This window comes from Betta splendens, chromosome 21 (assembly GCF_900634795.4).
Source record: "Betta splendens chromosome 21, fBetSpl5.4, whole genome shotgun sequence".
Taxonomy (NCBI): Eukaryota; Metazoa; Chordata; class Actinopteri; order Anabantiformes; family Osphronemidae; genus Betta; species Betta splendens.
In genome coordinates, this window is record NC_040899.1 from 5461732 (window position 1) to 5486758 (window position 25027).

Genomic DNA, 25027 nt, shown 5'->3' on the forward strand with positions numbered 1-25027 from the left:
TTCTGGCTCAACAGGAGCCTGTTTGATGCACATTGTTAGTGATAATTCAATGCAGTAAATTGACTGCATTAAGTGTTTCTTGTGTGTCTAAGTGAATTCACTCTTCATATAAATAGCTGTGGGGCCGTTTTCTTAGATTTTCATCAGAAGATAGTGACTGAGCAGACGCTTTGAACCACCATAGAATGTGCTGCTAGTCTCAAGTGTCATTAGCTTCAGGGCTTTTCCAGCTAGCGCCAGGTAAAGATTAGATAACAATCAGCCCTTTAATAGATACTGTTGGAGGCACTGGAGCCGTTCCTGTGCTGTGTCGTTCATCTGAAGCTAACAACAGAAGAAGAGCGAGTGGAAACCAATGTCATTTCCTCCCTGTTTTCTGTGATGTACCACTGAGCCCAGCAAGGAACAAGGCTGTTGTAAATTACATGTAACTGTTGGCACAAGCTGGAGTCAATGTACAGGGGGGGGTGAGTCTGAGCAGTTCCAACTGGAATCTGATGCAGCACTGGAAGCACTTGGATAATGTGTCTGAATACTGTATTTTTATATCTTTTAATAATAATGTCATATTGAACATGACACAAAATGCCCCTCGAATTAAAGGATTTTTTCCTTTCTGAAAGGAGAAGGTGCACCAGTGTAGTGTTTCTCAGCTCTCTGTGAAATAATTGAAAAACATTGCATTATACGATGTGCCTTACTTTCCTGAAATTCCAAAAGGACAAAGGGCTTTTTGTTGGATGACATTCCTTCCTTAATACACTTCAATTATTAAGGAGGAGTCCTTTGCAATGAGCAGAGAGCTCCAAAAACACTGACACTGAAGAAATAACATCAGCATGTTTACTCAAGAGAAGATTCATCCCTGATAGCCGCCACCAAAACGAAGAGGGGGAGAAAAAACAAGTGGAGGAAATTTGTGGAATCCCATCTGAGATTGCTTCCCTGATGGATTCCTTTTCCTGTCAGCTCAGACGAGAAATGAAGCCAGGGAAAATTAACTCCTGATACAGCTACGCTGAATTAGACAGAGAGAGGGGGGAAGAAACCTACACACTTTTTAAGGATTCCAGCCTTGTCATTTTCAATTTTCTGCTCTTTGGACATGCTTGTATTCAGATTCCCCAACATCTATTCGCCATATCAATCCTAATTAGACAATCTGGGCCCACGAAGGATGGGAGCGGAGTTATTTGCATAATTTAATCATAAATACTCAGTGATACATATTTCCAAATGCATTTGTACAATTATCTTTTCATCCTTAGGGCAAACGTATTAATATGATTAGGCAATAATTCTTTAAAAAAGGGAGAAAATAGGAAACCAGCAAGTGTGCACTCTTTTTTAAACTCCAGCTTTGGGCTATATGAAAAATTAATTAATTTCTGAAGAAAATCAATTTCTTCATGTGACCATATTAGACAGAGCCAGGCAAGGGCCTGCATTCCTTCTCCAATCAGGAAATCTCATCTGCTCCCTCTAACTTCTGTCACTAGCATTTAACATCCTGGTACAAGCGTCAACGACTTTCGCTGCGTTCCCTAAATGTGCTGTAATGTGAAGCAGCCCATGAGTAAAGCCAAGCCAGGGCTGTGACGAGGAGAAGATTAACGCTGACCCCAAATCTGCTGCTGGAAAAATCACAGCTAACAAAACTTTGTTTAATGTGCTATATGTCATATTGTTCCCATCATATCAGGCCATTTTATAGAGTGATAAATGTGGATTTATATTTAGTCCATGTGTATCTTGAACTGATTCATTCTGTAGAAGAATTAATTGGGAATCCTGTTGCACAACCAGTAAATGGATACGAATAAGAGTTTGGACAACTAACGCATCCAAAAGGCAAATTAACAAAGCAGGACTGTATGCCATTCACACGGTATCAGACAGTGTCAAACAAAGCCTCTTTAACAGGTAAAAGCTGTGGTTAAAACAATGTTGGCTAAGCTTCACTGCAAAATGAACAAAAATACCTAACAGAGAAAATTAACTTTTATTAACTCAGTTAGACGGTGGGTTTTTAAACAGTTTTAATTTGCACTTGCTCCAGCTGAATGAATGTCAAGCCAATAAAGCAATTCTGATTTTCAAGGAGACTATTTATTTACAAAAAAAAACCACCTTGCCGCCATCTGCTAACTGCACAGTTGACTTGAGCACGTGTACTGTACCTAATCAAATTTAGCAGAGCCCCACTGAAGGATTAACTTTAAATGTAATTTTTTTTTACTTCAGTAAAATAACAACACACAATACAAGAGCCAATTTAACTTTCGGGAAAGTACATGAGTAGGTTTGGATTTTAAACAGCTTTGTATACCATCCTCTCTCTCTCTCTCTCTCTCTCTTCCTCTCTCTAATCAGGCATCTGTCACTCAAGTTATTATCGCCCGAGCTCCCTCTTGGATGTAGTTGCTGGGTGACGGGTATCTTAGCACCCACTCTGACTGGGAATGATTTGAATGGAATCCAGAAATCTCCCCTGAGTACCTGTAAACACATCCGTGCGTTGTAGAAAACAAATATATTATAAGAGAGCTCAGCAGAGGAGAGGAGGCAGAGAGACAAGCTGGCACCCTCGGTGGCAGCTCACACTGAGCGCTAAACAAAACAATTACCGTCATTTGCAAATATGTGTGTTTAGGCATAAACACACTTGAAATAGGAACAAGAGAGGTGAGAGCTCTCCTAACACTTGCTGTCATATCAGTATCAATTAGATATATATTTTTTAAGGAAGAAGTCATTTCACTGTGATGTGACATAACATTTTAGAATGAGACCTGTTTGACTGAAACCAGCCGAGGAAATCTATTTAAGAAGGGCATGTAAGTGAAAAGCCGTCCCATTCCCAGTGGTGAGACATTGTCTGGGGCGTGTGGTTAACCTTCAGGGGTAGACAATGATTGTCAATTAACTGCTGCATTTCTGCGCCCCAGCATCGGATAGCCTGCCTCCACAAAGCAGACCAATGAGAGATATGTGATATCTCTGCACCGCCCCCCGTGTTATAATAACCTTTCACAGAGTTCAAGTGTCACACAGCAATAAGAACCTTTTCCATCCCACCGCAGGGAAAATGAAAAGGAAAACAAGTAGCTGGAACAGAGGGCTCCTGGAGGGGCTCCTGGAGGGCCAGAGTCATAATGTAGGGGAGATTCCTGAACCTGGATCAGTTAGGTAACAAGCGAACACGGGTAATCTGGCACAAGAGCCCTTAAGTAAATCAAGGGGTCAGGAACGACTGTATTTCCAGTATCTTCAACGATTAACAATAAGTGCTAAGTATTACTTCAACTACTCACTATAATTGTGAACATGAGAATTATTTTTCATAATTTATTCATCACTATAATACAAACAATTTGACTCTAAAATTCAGGAAAACACAGACTTGCATTTAATGCGTTCCAAAGTGTTGATCGCACAAAGTAAGAATAGTTGGGAACAATTTTGTCCCAGCTTGTTTGTGTCCACATCAAACCTGAAGCAGCGGGATGCAGCGGTGCTCTGTGATGCTATTCACATTCATACTGTGTGCAAAATGAGAGTGGTGTTGTTTTAACACAATAGACCATGGGAGGGGAAAAAAACAGCATGTGAAATAGTAAGACCCATTGTACGGCAGTATTATTCACTTCATTGTTACCACTCTGCCACTGTATAAAAAGAGTAGTGACATCGTGGTAATAGGGAGATGAAAAGCTAAACTATCTCAGGCAGCGGGCTGTTGTTGTGTAACCCGAGTGGGTTAACGCCGATACTTTTTATCTCACGCGAAGCCTGTGCAAAGGGGAACATCAACCACGCGGGCAGAACTTGTTTTCACCTACAGGGCAACCTGTGTCCTGTTTACTCTGCCTGATCATTTTGTCAGCAGCGTGTCAACGACAGACGGAGTGAAGCACACATCCCGGCAAATAAAATCAACTCTTTCTAAGTAACAGAAGCCTTTTATCCAGCGGATGCCTCACTGTTCCATGATGTAATTCTCCAAATGGGGCAGGCAAGCAGGCAGGCCGGGTCTGAGTGATTGATTTCAGCCCAGCACCGGGAGAACCTGGCTGCTTTCAAAGACAATTACAGTCCTGCCCATGTGCCCGTAATAGCCCAGCACTTTAGCGTCATTAAAGCGATGCGAGGCACTGCATTATCCTTTAACCCCATCGCTGGCCATCCCCCCATTGACAACCCGGAGAGTTCAACCACATACTTTGTCACCTGAAGCCCCACGCCAGGCTTGAGAGGAGGATCACCTCACGGTATGGTTCTCTCTATAGAGCGGGGGGGGGGGGGTTCTGCTCCCTTGGTGCTTTATGTAAATGATGCTTAAGCACCGAAGTGCACAGGTGAGTGGTTGAGATGAATGCTACTGGAATGGAAATACGGGACCGCAGCATATTCACAAGCTACAAATATTGTATGTAAATGTGTGAGGGTGTCCGGATTTAAGCAAGCGTGAAGAAAAAGCAACTGTTAACTTAGATCAAAAACAGCAGCCTATTAAAATCAAACTAATATAGAATTAAAAGGATGTTTTCACATACTTCTCAAAACCTTGTTTTTAAATAGTGTGTGAGTAATAATGAATTAGACTATTTTAGCCAGGTCTAATAGACTATGCAGATTCAGGAAATGTTTTGAAATGGCCCAAATGAATACATAAAAATTAATTGTCTACAAAACGTTGTGTGTGCACATCAGGTGCACAGGAGTCTATTCAAACAAGTACAAATTAATCTCACACTATGATATTCTGAATTTCCTAAATGTTCCACAAGTAATGCTAAAACACAGGCTTTATTGCAATTTCTTACATTTCCATTAAATTTGCATTTCCAGCTCATTTCTGGGTATGAGATCAATATGGAATCAATCATAATGACAGGTAAGATGGTAAATTTGACCAGGCTGAACCATCCTGTGAGACTGAGCGATACATCAAAGCTAGGAGCAAAGGGACAGTAAAATGGCTGTTAATCAAATATTGATCCCCACTTAAATCACCTCACATTAAAACACAGAAAGCTCAAAATAACTCATTTAGCAATACAGGGTTCTGCATTAATTTTCATGTGTATTTATTTATTTTAATAACTGTGTTAATTTCTATGTTTTATATGAACTAAGGATGTTTGACAAGGACACACTCACATGTGTGAACACTATTTGGTGCACTAACCGTGTGTAAAAACACATTTAATAAACTCTTTTTTAACAGAAACCGTTAGTGTAAAATTATTGGCAATAAGAAAAGCAAAAGCATTCCATGTCATGTCATTTGAGTTTGTCATATTTACTCTCTAAAAATTAGACTGAAATCATATTACCCCCATGGCAAGGACACGTGTTAAGGCATAACCTAGTTTTATTTTAATTGCTTAAAATCACAAAGTTGCCTTGAATTAAAGAATTAAGAGATGTCAGGTGTCCTGTGTGCGACTTGTCTTTGCAGATGCACACCTGAAGTTTATTCAGCAGCTCTGTGGAACTCAGCGGAGGCGCAGCCTACATTATTGATTCATTTGTTCTGGGGTAGACAGGCTATCCATCATAGCACGCCGTTTCCCCGCACGTGTTAAAAACTTTCGCCAAACTTTGTCGTCGGCGTCGCGCGCTGGCCTCTTCCCGTCCCGCGACCACGAGCACGCTGTCGTGGTGTGTGGAGGCTTTCACACACGCGACGGCGTGTATTTACACACTTACGCTAATTTCGCCTGACAAGTTAATCGTGCACTTTAGTAAAGGAAAAATGTCTCCCCCTTTCTTACTGCGGCGCCTTTACGCACGGACATTTAAACCAAAATGTCACTCACACACACGCGCGCGCGCGCGCAGATTCCCACTAACCTCGCGTTGGTGCAGTCGTTGTACAGAGTCTCGAAGTCTTTTCTGGAGATGAGTTTGCAGCGGTTCACGCCCGGTTGGATGGCGCCCAGACCTCTGAGGATGCGGACCTGCTCCACGTTGCACACCACCGGCGTGATCTCCAGCCGCTTCAGCTTGGTGTAGACCGTGTGCAGTCCGCCGACCAGGTGCTTCAGGAACAGGTCGAACGCCTGCGGAAGGCAGATGAGCTCGCAGCCGTCCACGGTGAAAGAAGCCACTTTGGCGCCGCGCAACTCGACCATCTTGCACTCGTTGTTTTGCGGTATGTTCTCAACAGGCGACGGGGTCGAGTACACGGGTTTGCTGGGGGGCAGCGCCGCGGTCGGCGTCGGGATGCCCGGGCTGCCGCTGGCGAGGAGCTCTGATCTGAACAGGTTCTGTCCGGGTCCGCCTGGGGGGGCCAGGGATGGAGACGGCGAGGAAGTTGTCGACGGCGGGGACGTCGTGGCGGAGGGAGTCGAGATCGGAGGCGGCGGGACGAGGGGAGTTGGTGGGATCAGAGCAGCCGGCACGGCCATGGTCACCTACAGAAGGGGAAGAGAGTAGCCGAAGTTCAAAGTAGAAAACCCAGCCTGCCGAGACACCCCCAAACGAAAGAATCCACGAGAGTTTAGCTCCTCAGATAAGTTGGGAAGTGAAAAGAGCGGCCGAAAAAAAGGCGTGCTGAGCGAGGGTTCTGGGGGGGCGCGCGGCGGGACAATGATCAAAGATAGGAGGAGGAATGACAGGAGGAAAATGAGCTGAAAAGTGCAGCTCCGCTCTGTGGATGAGTTGTTGTTGTCACACGGTACAGAGAGGGAGGAGCTAGGGGACACTGGAAGCCTTTGAAGAGCCGATAACCGGGCTCCGGCTGCCACTGAAATGTTTCGGCTCTGTTAAAGTGCTGTGTTGTCGAATCCACGCGAGACCTCGCGTAACGACGGGTCGTAATTAAATGAGAGAAACTCTTTCCGCGCGGCCACGCGTTCGCTTTAGCGGCCGCGCAGGTTCCACCTGCCATCGGCGGTGAACGGTCACAAGTTGGAAAGTGATCACGGGGTGATTTAAAACGCTTTTGCTCTTGAGCCGCGACCGTCTGCGCGCACTCCGCGTGACAAATGATTTCGGATTTAATTCCGCTGTCACATTTGTCACTATTGTGAGCATGCTTGCATGAGTCACTGTTTACAGTACACCCAATCTGTGAGAAAAGAAAATGTTTATTTAATTAGTTCTGGGTTATTATATTTACACAGCCAAAGTGGCTACAGCTTGCAGGGTGAAGTAACAGTGTTACGCAACATGAGGAAATGGTTGTTTCTGAAAGATTAAAGTTGTGTATCCTAACTTAAAGCATTCTTAAACACACAGTGTGATTAAAGCACCAGTCTCTAATGGAGTCTCTTACTTTTCTGTTCAGTGCTGATAACTGTCACTTTGTAATGTGAGAAGCACAGGTGAACAGTTAAGTGTGTTGATGAGCGTGAGTTATTAAAGCACAAAGTGAGACTGACCTTTGACCCGCCTCTGTGAGTTTACCTTTTTGTCACGTCAACTCTAAACACGCCAGACTAAACCAGCCGGCTCAAGGTTTGTGCAGTTTTATGTTGCGGTGCGCGGAAAAAAGCCCAACACAGCTGGAGCGTGAACTCTCAAACCCTCCCTCAGTCTTGACCTCTGACAGCACTGGAAACCAGGATAAAAGGAGTCGGAGGAAATGCAGCAGTGCATCATGAGGCCAGGCCCGTGGACAGTTGGAGGAACTTGTGCACAGTTTACACTTAAGTACCAGTCATGTCATCAAGAACACTGTATTTTATCACAAATCAATCCACCTTGTGTAACAATAGAGTGTGTAAACATGCACTTGACTTATTCTAAATTAGACCATTAAATAGAAAATAAACTTTTACTTATTCAAGACTTGGTTAGAAGCATGAAACTACTTCTCACTTCCTTAGATTTTCGATTAATACGAGTTTCGTGGCCGTACAGGAGATCTCCCTTATCACACTCTGCATTAGCCTTTCCATTCTTTGTATTCCTGTTGTCCTGTTGTGTCAGATCAGCTTTAAGATAAGCAGCGTGCCGTCTCAAAATTATCATTCAGGGAAAGAGGTAGCGTGTAGTGTAAAATCAATAGCTGCTTAAAATTCATTGCCAGGCAATCCATTTGCCCTTTATGTTGCTAACCTTTCACTTAAATATGCACCATATTAAGATTTCATTATATACAATGAATGTCACAACAGTTTGCCCACTATTTCTCCTGTTTGCATGGGTTAACTGCAAATCATTGTGCTTGTAATGTCTGAAAAATGGCTTTCATTAACATTATGCAGTGAAAAAAGGAAAATATATGATCCCAAGGAGCCTAATAGGTATTAAAAAGCACCACAGGATGTTTTAGATACAAAGGTCTTTCATCAGACTGGGTGGGCTGCATGTATTTTACGCCTCTTATGAAGACAGAGCATAACACGAAATTAACTGTATATTGGTTCAGTGTATTATGCCACAATACTTTCAAAGTCATTACTGCATTAAAACATCGTCATAAACCACTTACTAAGAAGACTGTTTACTCTGACAACATTGTGTCACACATGCACTTGAAGAAAAGTAGCAGCACTTTAGATTTGTTCTAGCAAAAACTTGAAATGTATTCCCTTGGAGAAGTTACGATAAGTCACTTTAGCTCAAGAGTTTCCTATTAGAAGTACAGTACATGCGGATGTGAATGTGACTGCGGTAAACAAATGACTACGTCAAAATGTATTCACCCAGCATGATGTATGGCATCAGCAAAGTGTTTGAAAATGTATAGATATGGGAAAAGACTTGTGTATGATCAATGACACAGTATATTGTTTGATGTAATAATTTATTCACCCCATAAAGCTTTGATAAAACAATGTTGAAAAGCAATTTAAATTGAATTCATTTAAATGTCAATTCTCATGGTTAGGATTTTTCTATAATTGGCTATTTAATTAAAATAATTTTCATAGTCATTAATACAGCCAGCAACTTGTAGCGCACTGACGTGTTTTAATTACATGGTATTAACAAAATTGATATGCTTTAGAAAGCATGGTGAATAAGAAATAATTAGACCAATCATACATCATCCTCTTATGGACATTAAGTGTATCACAATATAATTGATGAACTTAAAAAACGAGAGAGATAAATAACTTTAATTGTACAGAGTTGGTGTACAGAGCTTGGAACAAAGAATCATACTCACGATGTATTATATTTCAGAGGCAATTCATTATCTGTAACATCACTTAGCTCTCTGTGCCCAGCACTCTCCCCTAACCTATGATTACATGACATTTGAAAGCAGGGATACTGTGTAGTCTTTTAAAATGTCCCTTTACCTAGTCTGCATAAATCTTTAAATTGCTTGGTCTGCTTGGGGAGGAGAGGAAGAGAAGCAGATTCAGACGTAAGAATCATTTAGATGCTTGGAATAAAGTGCTTATTGATCATGAATATTTGTTCCTCCAAGGTTATACTGCCTTGACCCCATCTATCCATAGACAACCTCCAACACAAACATGCCACTCGGGGTGAAGGGGAGATGTCACAGAGCACGTTGACAGTGAAGGGTGTGTGATAACATTCTACACTGGTGCCTTTAATTTACCTCCTGTCACAAATACAACTTGCACTACTCATATACATTAATTTACTATGTATTACATAAAGCTATAGATAGCATATTTGTGGGATAGAAACTAAACCCATCATCTTTCAACAACCACAAAATTTTTGTTCTCTGTTTTGTATTATTGTGAATAAGTCTGGATGGCGGATGTCTGAAACCAGACGTCTGAAATGCTTCCCTCAAATCTGCATTTCTGCTTTACAGCTGTTGTTGCACATATTTGCCATGTACTTCTGACTTGTGAAGTGCATACTGTACAATAGGTGTCAACACTGTCTACTACAAACCCCGTTCCTTTGCAACTAAACTGTCAGTGCATTGTTTTTAGGAACATAACGTACTGGATGGATTATGTAGCAATGCCAGTGATTTTGCTTTGCTTAATTATTGAAGTGGTACATTTACTGTATTAAAACAACTAAGTTGCCAGGAAGTGGTGGGAGTGGACAGAGGATGAACAAACTGCAGGACTACTTGACTGAAGTGGAGTTACCGCTTATGCAATAAAGGCACTTTAGTTAAGGTTGGAGAAAAATGTGTTTTATTAAAACCTGTGTGTGAAGTAACTGTTAATTTGTTATCTGAACCACAATGATTCTCTAAGCTTAACCTACCTACCATGAAAAAGTTTATAATAATACTGCACTCAGACAAGCTGCATATATAAAAATATGTTGTTTGGGAGCATTTCACTGACATGTTTATCAATAAAATGGTCCCAGAAAATGCATTTGTGTTGTTTATATTAACTGTTAACACATCTTCTACTGTTAACGCCATCTTTATGACATGGGGTCGTTTAGAAACACTGATCTAACACACTTTTAATTAAACTATAGAATGAGCACATATTTACAGTGCACACATACAGCAGACATAAGCAGTTGCCTACTGTGGCAAACAGACAAGAATGCAAATCACCGCTTTACAGTAATGTACTGTACATAACTGCTGGAAAGGGGAGCTCACTTCATTTTCAAAAAGACAGCCACACCAATACTAGTCCCACAATTAGAGTGGTCACGGCCCACATCCTTCAGTACTTCATTTGATGCCGCACAGCTTCCAATATAACTGTGGTGCAAGAAACAGAGAGATTTGTGGATATCTAAATTGCTAAAGCAGAAACCTGTATAAACAGCGGTAATTACCGGGCCATTGACAGTCTCTCAGTGTTGTGCTCATTCTGCCACAGCCGCAGTGATTAAAATGAATCCTCATCGACTTCTCCATTAAAGCGCTGGCAGGAGCGATCCTGTGACCTTTCCCCATTGATTGAACATAACAATCACAATTCAATTGTAATGCAAAGAGAACATTTGTTATAATGTACATGAGATGCATGAGCCATTTCCTGGGAGCGGGGAAGGGTAATCAATGGAGTGACTCTTGGCGTGATGCAAGGAGAATGAGGCTGTGTTTGCAGGCCCTAAATCATACAGCCTGAAGTGCATGATGGAGGCCAATGATATGCATGTAAACAGTGTGATTTCTCCATAGTCACTGTTCAATAAGATAACAACCAATCCTGATTTGTATATCCACTTACAATAACAGCCCAGTGCTGCGCCCATTGGCAGTGACATACATGTGCTGTACACACCCCCGAAGCACTTTTGATTCAATCAGGGACCAAAGTTTAAACCATGCCTCATGTCACTTGTTTGTGTGTTTCAAAATGTTTCCCAGAGAGCACAACTGGCATCTTTCATAAGCCGAGGCTGTTGCTACTAAACTGGTAGAATCACCAAACACAAGGTCGAATATCTATAAAGTAAATATACAGTACTAGTGAAATGATCTAAAAGGCAGCCATTGTGTCAGAGCTAATGACAGCCAAGCAAGGACAAGATTGTAAAAGCATAATTACTAATGATTAGCTAAACTCAGGCAAGTGAAACCACAACAACTTGCGCAATGTGCGCAGCACAGAAGGACAAGAATGACAGGCATAACAAGCCGTCAGCGCTCAGTCCCACTTTAAAAGCTGCACTCGATTGTGTCTTTCAAAAACTGTCTTATGAAGAGTGTATGCGAAAGATGTCCTTAAGGGATTTCTTTTTAGAATCAGGAGATTATAGTTTACACGGACATTAAACAGATTAAACCAGCCAGCTCTCTAAAGGCAGTTTATCTAATGGAGAAAATGTGGTATGCTAATTGAGAAATTCCGATGGTAAAATTACATTTAAACTCCTCTGTCTCTCTCTCTCTCTGTCTCTCTGCCTCCTTCTCCCTTTCGCTCTCTCTGCTATAGGATTTTCGTTGAGTTTGATGAAATCAAATGACTAATCACAGCCATAAGCTGTGCAACGTTAGCCGAGTCAAACTGTGTTTGCCATGCGAAAAGGTAATTGTCCCGGAATACTTCATCGATGACAGATTCAATTCCATTTAGTAAATGTTTAATAAATGCTGTACAAACAGGCAGGCCTATCTTGCTGTGCTTAGAAAACAAAGGGAAACTTTAATTGCTTTAATCATCTCTCGCTTTGACATTGTTATTGGCCTTAAAAATAGCAGTTAACAGAAACTGTCCTGCTGAGGAAATTGAACCACATTTGGAAAGCGATCCGTAATTAAGATAGGGGCATCCCGAGCAGCTAGGTCCAGGCAAACTATTGTGGCTAAAAAAACATTCCAAGTCATACAAAGCTATTCAATTAACAGAAGGACCTAAGAAAAACAACCTCCCTATTATGTATCACTTACTTTAATCAGATTGGAAGCGATTGTATCCCTTTTTTAAAATCCCTTAACACAAACATGTTAATTAACAGATAGGAGGGTGGAAAGATGTATTTTTCATTAGTGGGTGAAATAATGTTCCCCTTTAACATCAAGGAAAATCAACTGCTTACTGCAGTTAAACCAGTCAGCGGTGTAAATTCCCTGCCAGCATTTTTATTTAAAACCTCATTAATGTGTTTCAACCCAGCATAGCTGTACCTTTAATCTGCACTAAAAGGAAATAATGCGTTTCCTGCTTTATTTACCAGCCTTACTTAACAAGTGTTCCTGTACAATTAGAATTGTTAATAGATCTGGAAACAAAAGGACTTTGAAGGTGGGAAAGTGCTGACATTATTTCACAGGGGAAAAACACTCTTGAGAAAAAAGATCTGCTGTAAATGTAGTTTCCTGGAACCCAGACACACTGCAATGTTGGTCTCTCTCATTAGAAATGCCATGCACAGGACATAAATCAAGGTCCGTAAAACATTTCATTGCCACACAACACTAAATTACACACTTGCTGCTTTGCCACACTGATTGTGTTTAAACATTGTAATTTTACTTTATTCTCATTAAATCCATGCAGAGTTTTACAATCGATAAACAGACTATCTGTAATAAAACTTAATAAATGTCAGAATTTGCATTCGGAAAAAAAACAGCCTGCAAATATCAATCTATGAGCCTTTCAACATTTTGTCAAACAAAATGCTAATTGTACCTTTAGGAATTTAGCAGACAAGTGACAAGAAATTAAATGCAATGTCCTTTTGAATCAGGAAATTTCCAAAGCTGGAATATATTAAGTGTGAGGGCAAAAGAAAGTGGAGGAGGAGTGTTTGGGTAAAGAGCAAAGGAAACTGCTACAAGCAGTCACAGGATTCACAGTACGGTGTCTTCATGTAATAATTGTACTCCTGCACCATTTGAGTGTAATTGGAGTAATAAAACATCACTTTTTCCATTTAACTCTTTGCCTGTTCTGTATTTCTATGCTAGTTTTGATCTACTTATACAGTAACATCATATATATGTATATTTTAGTGGTCAAGTAAATGTGCAAAGCGAGAAATCTCAATACAAGTTAGAGTAAGTCACATGAGAAGGATTAAAACGGATTATTAGTGTCAGGCTGACCTTTTGTTGAAGTGTGTTATCTTGGTTATCAATGATGACAAAATGACTACAGTACATACAGCATTATGATCTGTAAATCAGCAACTTTATGAACTAAAGATCCCCCACATCCCAAGATTCTGTCTGCTCGTTCTGGTTCTGGTCAAGTTTTTATTCAAAATCTAGGAATACTACCTACAGTGAAAAAGTAAAGTTTTTTATTTACTTTAAATTAATTTCTTTTTGCTCTGATTTTGGTCACTACCAGTTTCTTCAAGATTTAGATTTTTAAGACAAGACCATGATTCCTAGGAAAAGAGGTACAGTAAAACAGTAGGTAGGGTAAAGCAGTTTTTAGTTTTGTGCAGCGCACAATGTGTGAATGAGGTCCAGCACAGGTGCTTAGTTCTTTTTGAACTTTATATATAAGTAAGTTTTCTTGTTTAGTTTTGTTGTTGAAACCAGGGGAAGAAATGGTTTGCTTCTACAAATGAGCCCATCACCTGCACAGAGGCTCCATAGCATTAACAGCTTGTATGAGTGACAAGAATCTGCCTTTGATCAGGTTCTTATATATAATACAAAAATCTTATATCAGTATGTTGAGCAAGAACTCAGTCTCATTATGTATTATCCAAGTTAAAAAACTAGGGCAACAACAATATCTCAGTTCCCAGTATACAGGTCATATGCTCTGCTGACTTACTAAACTCTGCATCCAACAACAATGATTATTCATGTCATTCTTCAAAGGTCCTTGAGAGGATCTCATTGCAGCAGCGATTCAACCTTTCATATTAATTCAAGCTTGGCTAAGATTGTGCCATCTGGGCCCTTGTACTCCGTGATTAATGCCAAATAGTTGAGTCATATGTGGAATTGGAGTTTAATAAACATGGATTTCAGAGTTAAATGACACATACAAATGTCTGGGATGAGCTCATTTTTTGTATCTCATTTCTGTTGTTAGTAATAAAGCCTACTGATAATCGTTCACTACAACCATTTCCAAATACGCAAATGTAGGGATTTTGTGATTAGCAGAATGAGTTGCGTCCAGAGAGAAAATAATCCTCCAATTCTAAGATGCTTTCAAACATATGTACACAAGATTCTTTATTTGGTCCAAATTAACGTACTAGTGGTACAGCATGATTAGCAGAGCCATAAAAATAATGACTGTACATCATTGTACAGATTAGGCACAAACACACTTTTTCCTTTTAAAATGTTGTTGTTTGTTGTGCATTACGGCTTGACAAACAAAATTAACTTTGTAATCCCGCTCTTGCTCACATTCCTTTAGTCTATTTCAATGTCACAGTACTTGCTTCAGACTTCACAAATGAAGGCATTAGTGCTGCTGATCAAATCCCAATCTGGCACAAACACGCCACACAACAGTGACCTCTACAGGAACACAGAACGCATCATCTGCTGTCGAGTTCATGCTTATTGTAACGGCAATTACACTTTTGACCATGTTTTAGACATGTCATGTCATGCTTCCATAAAGATATATTTTATACACAACACTGGTTAAGAACCACAGAGCATTATGTTGTTTCATGAATGCTTTGACTTTACTGTATATAACATACAGTATATCATTCTTATTTCCTTTTGGTTCTTTGTATATGGCTCAATCAGTAATCAAAACCTATGAACAAGCAAATATTAATAGAAATTAAACAATTGTGTTTTTATTTCCCGTGTTTTGTTAAAAGCTGCATATATAGAGTAGAGCAAAAGGTGCAATGCAAACAGGTGAGGCTGCGATTGCACACCCAAACTCCTCTGATTACGGATGAAGACAAAGAACAGTAGACTGTCTTTAGTGTGGTAGAGGGGGGATGACAGGGTGCCAAGCTATGCAGACCACAGCCAAGTGCAGGATCACAGAGGAGGAATGAATGATGCTCAGATAAGGCACAAAGTAAAGAGGGCAGACCAAACAGGAAAACTAAGAAGGGAGAATGTGAGGGGCGTCGCCTGCCTGAGCAGGAAAATGTGCTGATACAAATATGCTGCAGTTTTTCTGCTGTTGTACTGGGTAATGTATGATTTTTTTTTAAGAATACATAATCACTAATAATGAGAGCATAAATAGAACCTTGAGACAGACAGATATTGTAAATCTCCTACAATGCAATGTTTTAAGCTTTAATTATATGATAACATTGCAAACCGTACCTTTATGGTTGAGATGGAGTTGCTGTACGTTTTGCAGCTAACATGAGACATTCCGCAATCTAATCCTTTGCTCCTTGGCATGAAGCCCATCTGACCACCTGTCCACAAAAACTCTGAGGTTTCGAAATATGTTGCCAACAGAGAGGCAGCAAAAATAACTAATTAGTTCTGAACATGTAATTTCTTCAGTGGCAGCAATAAATGTGAACTTTTTTTCTTTAATTCTACAGAAATGTGATACGCCTGTAACAGATTTGTGAGTGGTAATGCTTTTGCACAGTAACACACTAATTCCATTAAAAATCTACAAATTTGACAGCTAAATTGTGAAGTGTGAATAAAATATGCATAAAATAAATTAGTGTACTAATAGCACAATTGCAGACATTCAAATGTAAAATTATTAAAGCACAGGGTCAGACTGGTAAAAAGAAAGCAGTGTAAATGGCTTCTTTTCCCACAGAAGGAAGCAGGAAAACACAGGCTATGCCGTACCCCCCTTTCCTTTCTACCCGAGTTCTCCTTTATGTATTCAAATTCACTTCAGCAGCATAAAATTCTCCCAAGAGACAGCATTGTCCTCATGTTTGTCCCATGGGCTTCCCATCTCTCAGTAACATCTCTTCACTCCACACAATTTAGCCCTACACCTACAGTAGCAGACTTTTAGTACCCCCCTTTTTAAATAGTTCAATGCAATCTAACGAAAATTAATTAGGATACTTCTTAAAAGCCACAAATGAAGGCACAGAATATTTAACGCCTACTACTTCTCAACAAACTGAAACAAATGTAGTGAGTAGCCTTTCACTGGTCTTAGCCCCTGAACAATCATTTCAGTCGTGCTATTATGTGTGAAAATAAAAGCTACACACATTTCCCCCCTCTCCATCTCGCTGTATTCAGGAAGGTTTGCAATAGAATAGAAAGTCTTACACTGATGACTGCGTTGCAGTCGCAGCTACAAATGTACCAACACTATATTTTCATTATAACGCGGTTCAAATGCTTCAAAAGGCGCATAGGTTTGCTCTAGTGAACTTGAATGAGTGGTCCTTGATGCATAAAGTAAGCATAAGGCCAGCTCTATAGCAATGAAGCTTTACTGAAGGAAATGAAAAGCCTAAGGCATAAGAGGTAATACATTAATACAGTAGATGACAGACTAAAATACTAAAAAGTAAAAAGGATCAAATAGAAAATAACTATAGTGAAACAAGGACTCTGGCTTATATTTGAAATTAGTAATAAGTTGTGATTAGAAGCTGTTTTAGTCTCAAGTTAACATTTTGGGTAAAAACAAATGAATATCAAACAGCAGTGGTGAATTTCTCTCTGATATGATGAAGGGTTCTGCCAGAAGCTCTCACCACTGACAAATCATCACATAAACCACTTTGTGCAAGTGATTCTAAAGTATTCACAATATTATCATATCTATTCACTGCTAGCATGATGCAAATAGGCTCAATGGCATGCTTGCCTCTACAAAACTCTCCCACAGGGTTCTAATAAAACAGTACAATTTCCCACTCTCCATTCTCCCTCTGAAACATACCAGTCTGAAGCCCTGTGATCTGCCACAGACAAAATGAGACGCAGCAGCTACAACAGAAGTGAGAAACAGTCAGAGTATTCCCTGTGCTCCTTGAATAGATAATGCTTTTCCTTCACAATCCTTTATTCTTTCAAAAAGAATGCATCAGAGGCCAAATATTAATTCTTCTCGTCATATGGAGGAGCGACGCAAGTGGCATACTAGGATGGGCTTTTGAATGATTAAGAGAACACATAAAGGGTTTCTTGTGGCGCTTTGAACTTTCTGCAGAGTTCTGAGCACTCTCAACTTATTCCCCACTCTGCAGGAGACTTGATGTTAAAAGACAACATTAATGAAATCTCTGTAACAGGTAGAGACAGACAGATTAATGCAATCTAAACACAGCAAGTCCCACAGAACTGGCTCTGGCTAGCAGGCGAATAGGGAAGCACTTTTCCTCACTTTTCCTCTTTCCTTCCACCATGAATCTCCTTTAAAGAAATGCCAATAGATCTGATTGCCTAATTCTCTATTCCCCCCCTCCCTCCCTCCCCGGCCCGTGAAGATGCACGTGTGGGGGAATAACTTCAAGGAATGACATTGACTGGGCAAGTGCTGACTTGCACCACTGTTTGTCTTTTGATGTGAGAGATCAAATCAATGTATACAGCGCTCTCTGAGCAACGCGCAGGGAGATTAGCATTAGCCCGAAGGTGCCTGCTTGCCCTCAATCATTAGCATTTACATCCGACTATCCAAATAATCAGGATTTACTCAGCGCGGTTGTGCATCACATTGAAAGGTGCAAAAACAGCATAACATTTCAGATAGAGGGTAATGTAAGTTTGTCATAATGAGACCTTAACACCTACATAAAGCACAGACACTGCATGACACTGACATTTGTTATTGGAGTGAGGTGTGTTATTTGTCACTGGTCTGGTGTGCAATGGTGCTTTCACATGGAAAATACCACGATGAGATCTCCTGAGTGCTTAAGTCAGATGGATTGAATGCTCTTGAACACTGATAAAGGTTGATTTCAGGTTGTGGCAACATTATTGTGGCCAAACTAATGCAGAATAATTGGCATATTTTCTCCTGTCAAAATCCAAAACAATGACATATTTAATGCTGTGAAGTTTACCTGTGCATCACAGAGAGAAATTGGCACATTAAATCAATATTTGAGTATATTTATCATGAAAAACACTTTGACTAATATGTATCCCAACTGTCCTGTTAATGTTAGAACAGAAGTACAAAAACAATAATTGTGTAAAGAAACTATTAAGGGATGCCACTTTGAGATTAAAAAGGCATTAAGATCTTGGCAGTGCATTTCTGCCACATTTGAATTCATACAGTTTGCCTGTAACTTCATGCTAATGATCAAAGTTGAGGGGGGATTCTCCTGAGTGCAAGTTATGAAGATGAGATGAGGAGAGAGAGGGAATGGGAGAGGGAGAGAGAAACTGCTTTGCTGCCCTGCTTTGAACACTTTTACACTTTCCAACAAGCTTTGTTTTTTAATTGGCTGAAATTAATCTTAGGGATGTAGATGCCTGATTTGCATTCATTAAAACCCAACCAAAAGAAGTCATGCTTAATTCCAATCAAATTTGCTTAATTATGCATGGCGAGATATTCCCAAATGAGCTGTGGATTTTTGTTAGACCCTTTTTTGTTTCCTATAGCAAATAAAATGTAATGAAGCTGTCTTTTTGTGTTTTACTGAATGTTGAGGAGCATATGAGGAGCACCTTGAGCCTGGGCTGAAAACAATATTACTGCTAAAGTAATTATAAGAATCTGCATTTTTCATTGTTAATTGTGGATGTCAGCATCATTAATTTTAATTTACGGCAGGCAATAAAATTAAGAATACTTTGTGCTGATGTTTTAAATCATGCCTGTGAAGGGGACACATAATGCAACTTAAATCTCAAGTAGATATTGATTGGGGTGGATAGTCTTTTCTATGAATCTTAAATAGGCAGATGCTGGGAATCTGCCTGAGACTTCACTTTTACGAGTTAACTCCAGCACCAGATAGCACAAGTGCAATACAATTAAAGAAGTGTCAGTTTATGCAGACGCGCTCACGTGCGTGCACGCGCACACTTAATCAGCAAACTGCATAACAGGGTGATGCTGAACCAGATAACAGCCGACGACTTATAAAGGAGCAAATGTAAAACAACATAAACAAGCCATGACGGAGTTTAAAATAAGAACACGCCTACATAGTTAGAATAAAACAAAGCGGCATGGGGCTACATGTTCTCAAAGGTTTCTCTTGTTGTGATAATTTGACAGTCATATTAATTACATTGTCGGACATTGTCAAACTGTACAGACAGAACCAAAGCAAAGTGGAGGGGTTTGAGGTGGGGGTACTGTACAGTGCGTGGTCTATGGGGGATGACATTATGTGTTTCTGCTCCAACACTTGATTTATAGCTTCATTTGGACCATGCTTGTACAAAACACATCCTGCTGCAGCAGGAGCTTTAGTGCATTGTAGTCTGAAAACAAAGGAAGAATAAAATTGATCTTTCTGGACACACAAAATCAATGAATGGTTATTTCCTGTTCCATGGCATGTTAGTCCAACTGACTTGCTCAATCCTTGAACTTTCCTAGTGTCCTCATTGCTGGAGAGGAAAGGTCTTTAGAGTTCAGTGGAAACTTAGGATGATGTAATTTCCCATTTATTGGATCAAGAATCTCTCTGCTTCAAAACAAAAAAAATTGAAATGTTTTGGATGAGGTTGTTTTATGTTTTGAATGTTTAATCTGTTGACTTTTGCAGCAGCTACACAATTAAATAACACTGAGCCAAAAAGAAAAGGACCAAAACCTGCTCATTAATGTATTGTATTGTCTTGAAACGTGTCAACTGCTTTAGGTAAATTTAACGTGCTCGACTATTGTTGCAGAGGATGTGTTTGTACCTGTTGTGCAGTGCATTCTGTTCTCCAACAAGGTGATTGTGTTTCCAGCACAAAAAGACACGACAGTGATGTTCAATTGTTCTATTTCGGGCTGGCTGTTAGCCAGTGGCTCCTTCATGACACATGGAGCTGGTACACTATCAGCTCCCCTCTCCTCTTCCTGTCTGTTTTCCTGGCGGTGACTGAATCAAGTCACTCTAATGCAACAATGATGGTGATTTCACTCTGCTTATCGAGGCGAGTAAGTACTTAAGCAGCTGCTTGTACTTTGATCCAATTTACTTCCTGAATGTGTGCTTCCTCATGCACAGTAAACAGGGCTGCCTAAACTGTCATTAGTTCAAAGCCAAGGCAAATAGTTCACATGATTATTGTTTGCTTATTTTTTGTTCTGCTTCGTACAGTAGCTCTGTTAACAAAAGAAAATTAACTTAAGAGACAGGTCCTCTTCATATGGAGAATGTTTTGTACTTTATGGCAATGGCTGTAATTCAATATAATAATTCAATACAATAATTCATAAAGGCTCTTGAGGTTCATTTGGAAAGCTGTAAGTCGAATACCACAACCTTTAACATCACCGTGTGCTTGACTCATCCCCAAGGACAGGACAGATAAAAGATGATCAGTAAGAAAATTGATAGCACTGATTTAATAAACATCCCCAGAATGATCTCTGTGACCTGCAGGTAGCGCAGCAGTCACTCGTACTTCTGCTGGGTTGAAGAATCAAGTGAGATGATTCATTTGAGTGACTGAGGTAGTTGAGTTTGATGGATCATTCCTAAAAGCATCATTGCTAATCTTCAGCTCCTCTTTTTTAGGTTATTTACAGATCAGTGAGTTTTCCGGCTAATCCTGAACCTGACGCTGCTCTTGTCTGTGTACATGGTATTCATCATACTCTGACAGGGAGAGTCCTTCAGACGACAAATAACCTTCAGAGAGGGGAGGCAGGAAAGCAGTAGGTGTGCAGTTATTTTGGATACATTTCACAGTGGAGTAAGAAAGCTGCATGGGGAGATGTATGGTGTCCTTGTTGGGTGCAGAGAGATGGACCCCTCTCCGTTTCCTAGCATAATCATTCTGAGCCTCAGCCATGCCTTCGACAACTCAATCAGACAGCCCTCTACCTGTAAAGTGGCTGGGTTGATTTGATTGCCATTTTTATTGGATCCCGGTCACATAAATCAAACCAATGGGGACGGCTGTACAGACGTGACCACTCGTCATTCGCTAGTAGCCTTGGAAACATTGTTTCGGGGGCCGCGTGGCTGTCATCAGAGGTAAATCAGGGGTCTGAAGTTTCTTTCCTCCAACATAGGAGCACAGAGTTAAATCATCTTGAAAATTGATGTCACTGTGCCCAAGTGTTTTCACCTATCTCCTGGATAGAGTCCCATCAACTGGTGACAATGTCAGCACTTTTATCCTTCTCAAAAAAAGGATGTGTCCTGTCCTCAGGCCTACAGACCTGTTGTGGATGATAAGAGCTGGTGAAGTGTTGACCTTTTTCATTACAGATTTTTGTCTGCTTGTTTAATGTGTCATAAAAGTGGTTTGCAGCTAATCCAAACAACTAGAAACTTTAAAGAAAGGGGAAAATGTGGCACAGTTGGCAGAGCAGCAGTCCATGAACAACAGGGCCACTGGTCATGGGTACATGTTGTGGTTTCCCTCAGCCAAGAGGAATGAGTCCTGCTACTGTACATGTACAACTTTGTTCAACAACAATTTCAATAGAGATCAAGTATGCACTTAGCCTCATACTGTACCTTTCCCTAGTTTAAGTTAAAACAAATGTACTAGTCGTATTTGTAAATTTCATATCCTGTCAAATAAATTAGGCCTCCTTTTTACTGTAGGTGGGAAGCTCAGAGACCCTGTCTTTGAAACCTAATAGACTTTTCCTCACTAAGCATTGTCTGCGAGCTTTTTGATTCAGTATGAACTGATTAAGTCTATCATGTCCACCAGCGCTTACAGTGGGAACATATTAGATTAAATACAGGTAGCTAATTTCCTCCTCTGCATGGGTGAGTGGGAGTATGAATGAAAGTGATGTAAAATTAATTTAGGCCTCTAAAATTTTGATCACGCAGAGGCTATTTTGGTTCTCATGATGACAAGTAATAGGAGGTTGTTGCTTTCTAACCTCACAATATTACCACATTTTGCCTATAGGGCTTTCAGGATCAATTTCATTCAGCATAAATATCACTTGATCTGTAAAACAAATTAGAAATAATAAAAGCCATAAAAATGCACCAAAGCTCTATTGAGATGTCCCTCCTAGCCATGTGTCAAGACTGAAAACATTAATGATACACGCAGGAGAGAAAATTACCATCTAGGATACGTCCAAACCAGTAAACTGGTAAACAAGCTGGCCGTTAGGAGAGGGGATGATTTGAATCAACAAGGGTGAACAGATATGGATACTAGGCGCATTAGTGTTAATAGGAATAGATTATGGAGGGATTTCGTGGAGTGACCTTCAGTGCACTAATTGAAATAGTATTCCGAGTCAGCAGTGGAGTAATCAACTTAAACACAGAATCATAAATCATCATGAATAGCGCTGTCACAACCAAGCCATTAGCCTCGTGTTTTTTCCCGAGCAACCTCATGAAAATATCTGCCACACCGATCCGTAGGTTAATAGGAACAGAAATGGCATTTAGAGTCTATTTGGATCAAATGTACTATGAGCCTGAAAGTAGAACTTTGCTAATTTGCAGGTAATGTGAATTGATGTAGTAAGGGTTGAAGATAGTTCAGGCAATGAGTCAACACAATAACTCTGGGGAAAAAAACAAAAAAGGCAAGAGCTTGATAAAGTCTCAGCGCCGCTCTGTGACAAGTTTTCTCTGGATGTGACCGAGGGGCCTGGTAGTGGCTAGATATGTTATCAAGCAGGGGTTAGGTAATCGTGTTTGCTTAGTGTGACCTTTGTCTTTTGTTCTTAATTATGGCTGACAAAAACACAATGAATAGAGCCGTGCTTGCTCTTTTTGAGAATGTGCAGCGAACAACTTGGACGATCAATGCAGTTACAACAACCCCGACGCCCTGTGTTTGTGTGCAAGAATGTAGGTTGTTGATAAGTACAATCTTTATTACTGAAAGTCTAATAGACATATTGCAGGTTTAGTTACTTTTTATGACTATACCATGTCTATTTTCGGTATCAATAGAGAATGCTTTGTCAAACTTTACAACATCTATATTAATATCAACAAGTGCTCTTGCAGCAAATAGCTTTTTAATTGCAACTAAAGTGAACGAATTAGATACTAAACAGTCTGTTAGCGTCAGTAAAACGTCTTTCACACAACAATACCCAGCAAACTTGTCAGAAATGCTGATAAGAGGGCCGATCCTGAGCGCTTACACGGCATTAATCAAATAGCAGGTCTAATTAAAAGCGCTTTAAACAAAGCATTTTTTTCTAAATGTTGCTCAGGTATGGCAATAATTTTTGATCAGCCAAGCCTGGAAGACAAATAATTAGAACTGCCACAGCGGCCTGATGAGTGATGTCAGCATCTCCGAGTGACCTTCCCCTGCTAATTAATTTTCATTCCAGGGAAAAAAGACCCCGTTGTTGCACATTATTAATTGAGTTCATGAAAAGATGCACCTGATTAATTTTTGTTGATAATACTTGTCATTCTGGGTGCCGTTCGTAATCATTTTATGGGTTTTCATCTTAGTGTTTTTCAAAGTTGATCTAAGTCATCTTTACTGGAGATTAATTTATCCAAAGGAGAACTGCCCTGTCCCAAGAGACAGCTGCGCTTCAGTCTATATCACTTAGACGCCCAGTGAACAGTTTTTTCTATATCAGCATTTTGTTTATTTTTATTTAGCCTAACAAAATTGTGCAAATGGTAACAACTATGGTCAAGAATATATAATGAGCCGTTATTATCAACCTAATCTAATGATATACAAAACAGTATAACATATTCTACACTGCTGTCTGCTGCATTTTCTGAGTACATTACATGCATTAAAACAAATACTAGTAATAGTAATACTAGATATACTAAAAATAGTACACAGAGGTGCATGAAGGTTTGTGAACTGTTGTTTTATGAGAACAGTTTTTAATGATAACAAGTCGGAAAGGATTACCAAAAATGCGTAAACTGTTTGGTTTCCTTCAGGTAACGATCAAGAAGCTTGTGTACAACTGGAAATCATTCAACACCATTGTTAACATCCCCTGGAGGACACATATGAGGCCAAGATCAACACCTGGAATAGTTTGGCATTTCACAAGGAAGCGCAGGCAAACATCTGGGAAAGTAAAGCTATCACTGTGGCTAATATCAAATGTTTGTCCATCATGAGATGAATGCTGAAGAATGATGGTGCTCCTAGAGTATCAGACGTGCAAGGAGAAGGTGTCTACATAACCATTACAACTCATCTACAGCTTACATAGGCACATGTTAATACGTAACAGGCCAATTGGCTGAATGTTCTATGGACAGATGAGAAGAAAATAGCCTGTAATAGAAGACCTGGCTTCTATTACTGTAGGTGTATTATGTTTGTTAATTACTGTAGCTAACAATAAAAAAGCTGGTGTCATTAACCTTCACACTTTTAACAGAACTGTTACAAAATCAAAATGCAATAAAAAAGTAACACTGAACAATCCAGGAAGCTCTGCTTACACAATATACAGTAGATCAAAGAGCTTGAAAGATTATCAGAACCCAGAACACAGTAAGTGGTTCATAGTGTTGAGACTGGACTTGATCCCAAGGTAAAATTTAGAAAGTGGCCCTTTCAGATTACACTAAATTGTGGCATGAGTTGAGCAAGTTCAGCTTCACCAGATAGAAGACCTTGCATTTTCTCTGCTCTGCCACCACAATGGTCCCATTCTGGCTGGTATTGTGATGGAGTACAGAACAC

The 25027-nt window shown here is 40.0% G+C and overlaps 1 protein-coding gene across 5 annotated transcripts in view; it reads right to left on the minus strand.

Moving 5' to 3' along the window:
• dachd (dachshund d) overlaps window positions 1-25027 on the minus strand; it is a 102978-nt gene that overhangs the window by 76580 nt on the left and 1371 nt on the right. The window contains exon 3 of one of the 5 annotated variants that reach the window (XM_055504990.1): window positions 5860-6422. In XM_055504990.1, coding sequence (XP_055360965.1) covers window positions 5860-6416 — 557 coding nt within the window. In that variant the 5' untranslated portion in view covers window positions 6417-6422. Of the gene's footprint in view, window positions 1-5859; window positions 6770-25027 lie in introns of those variants that run through there. The other 4 variants (XM_055504991.1, XM_055504989.1, XM_055504993.1 and 1 more) reach the window with 4 other exon arrangements.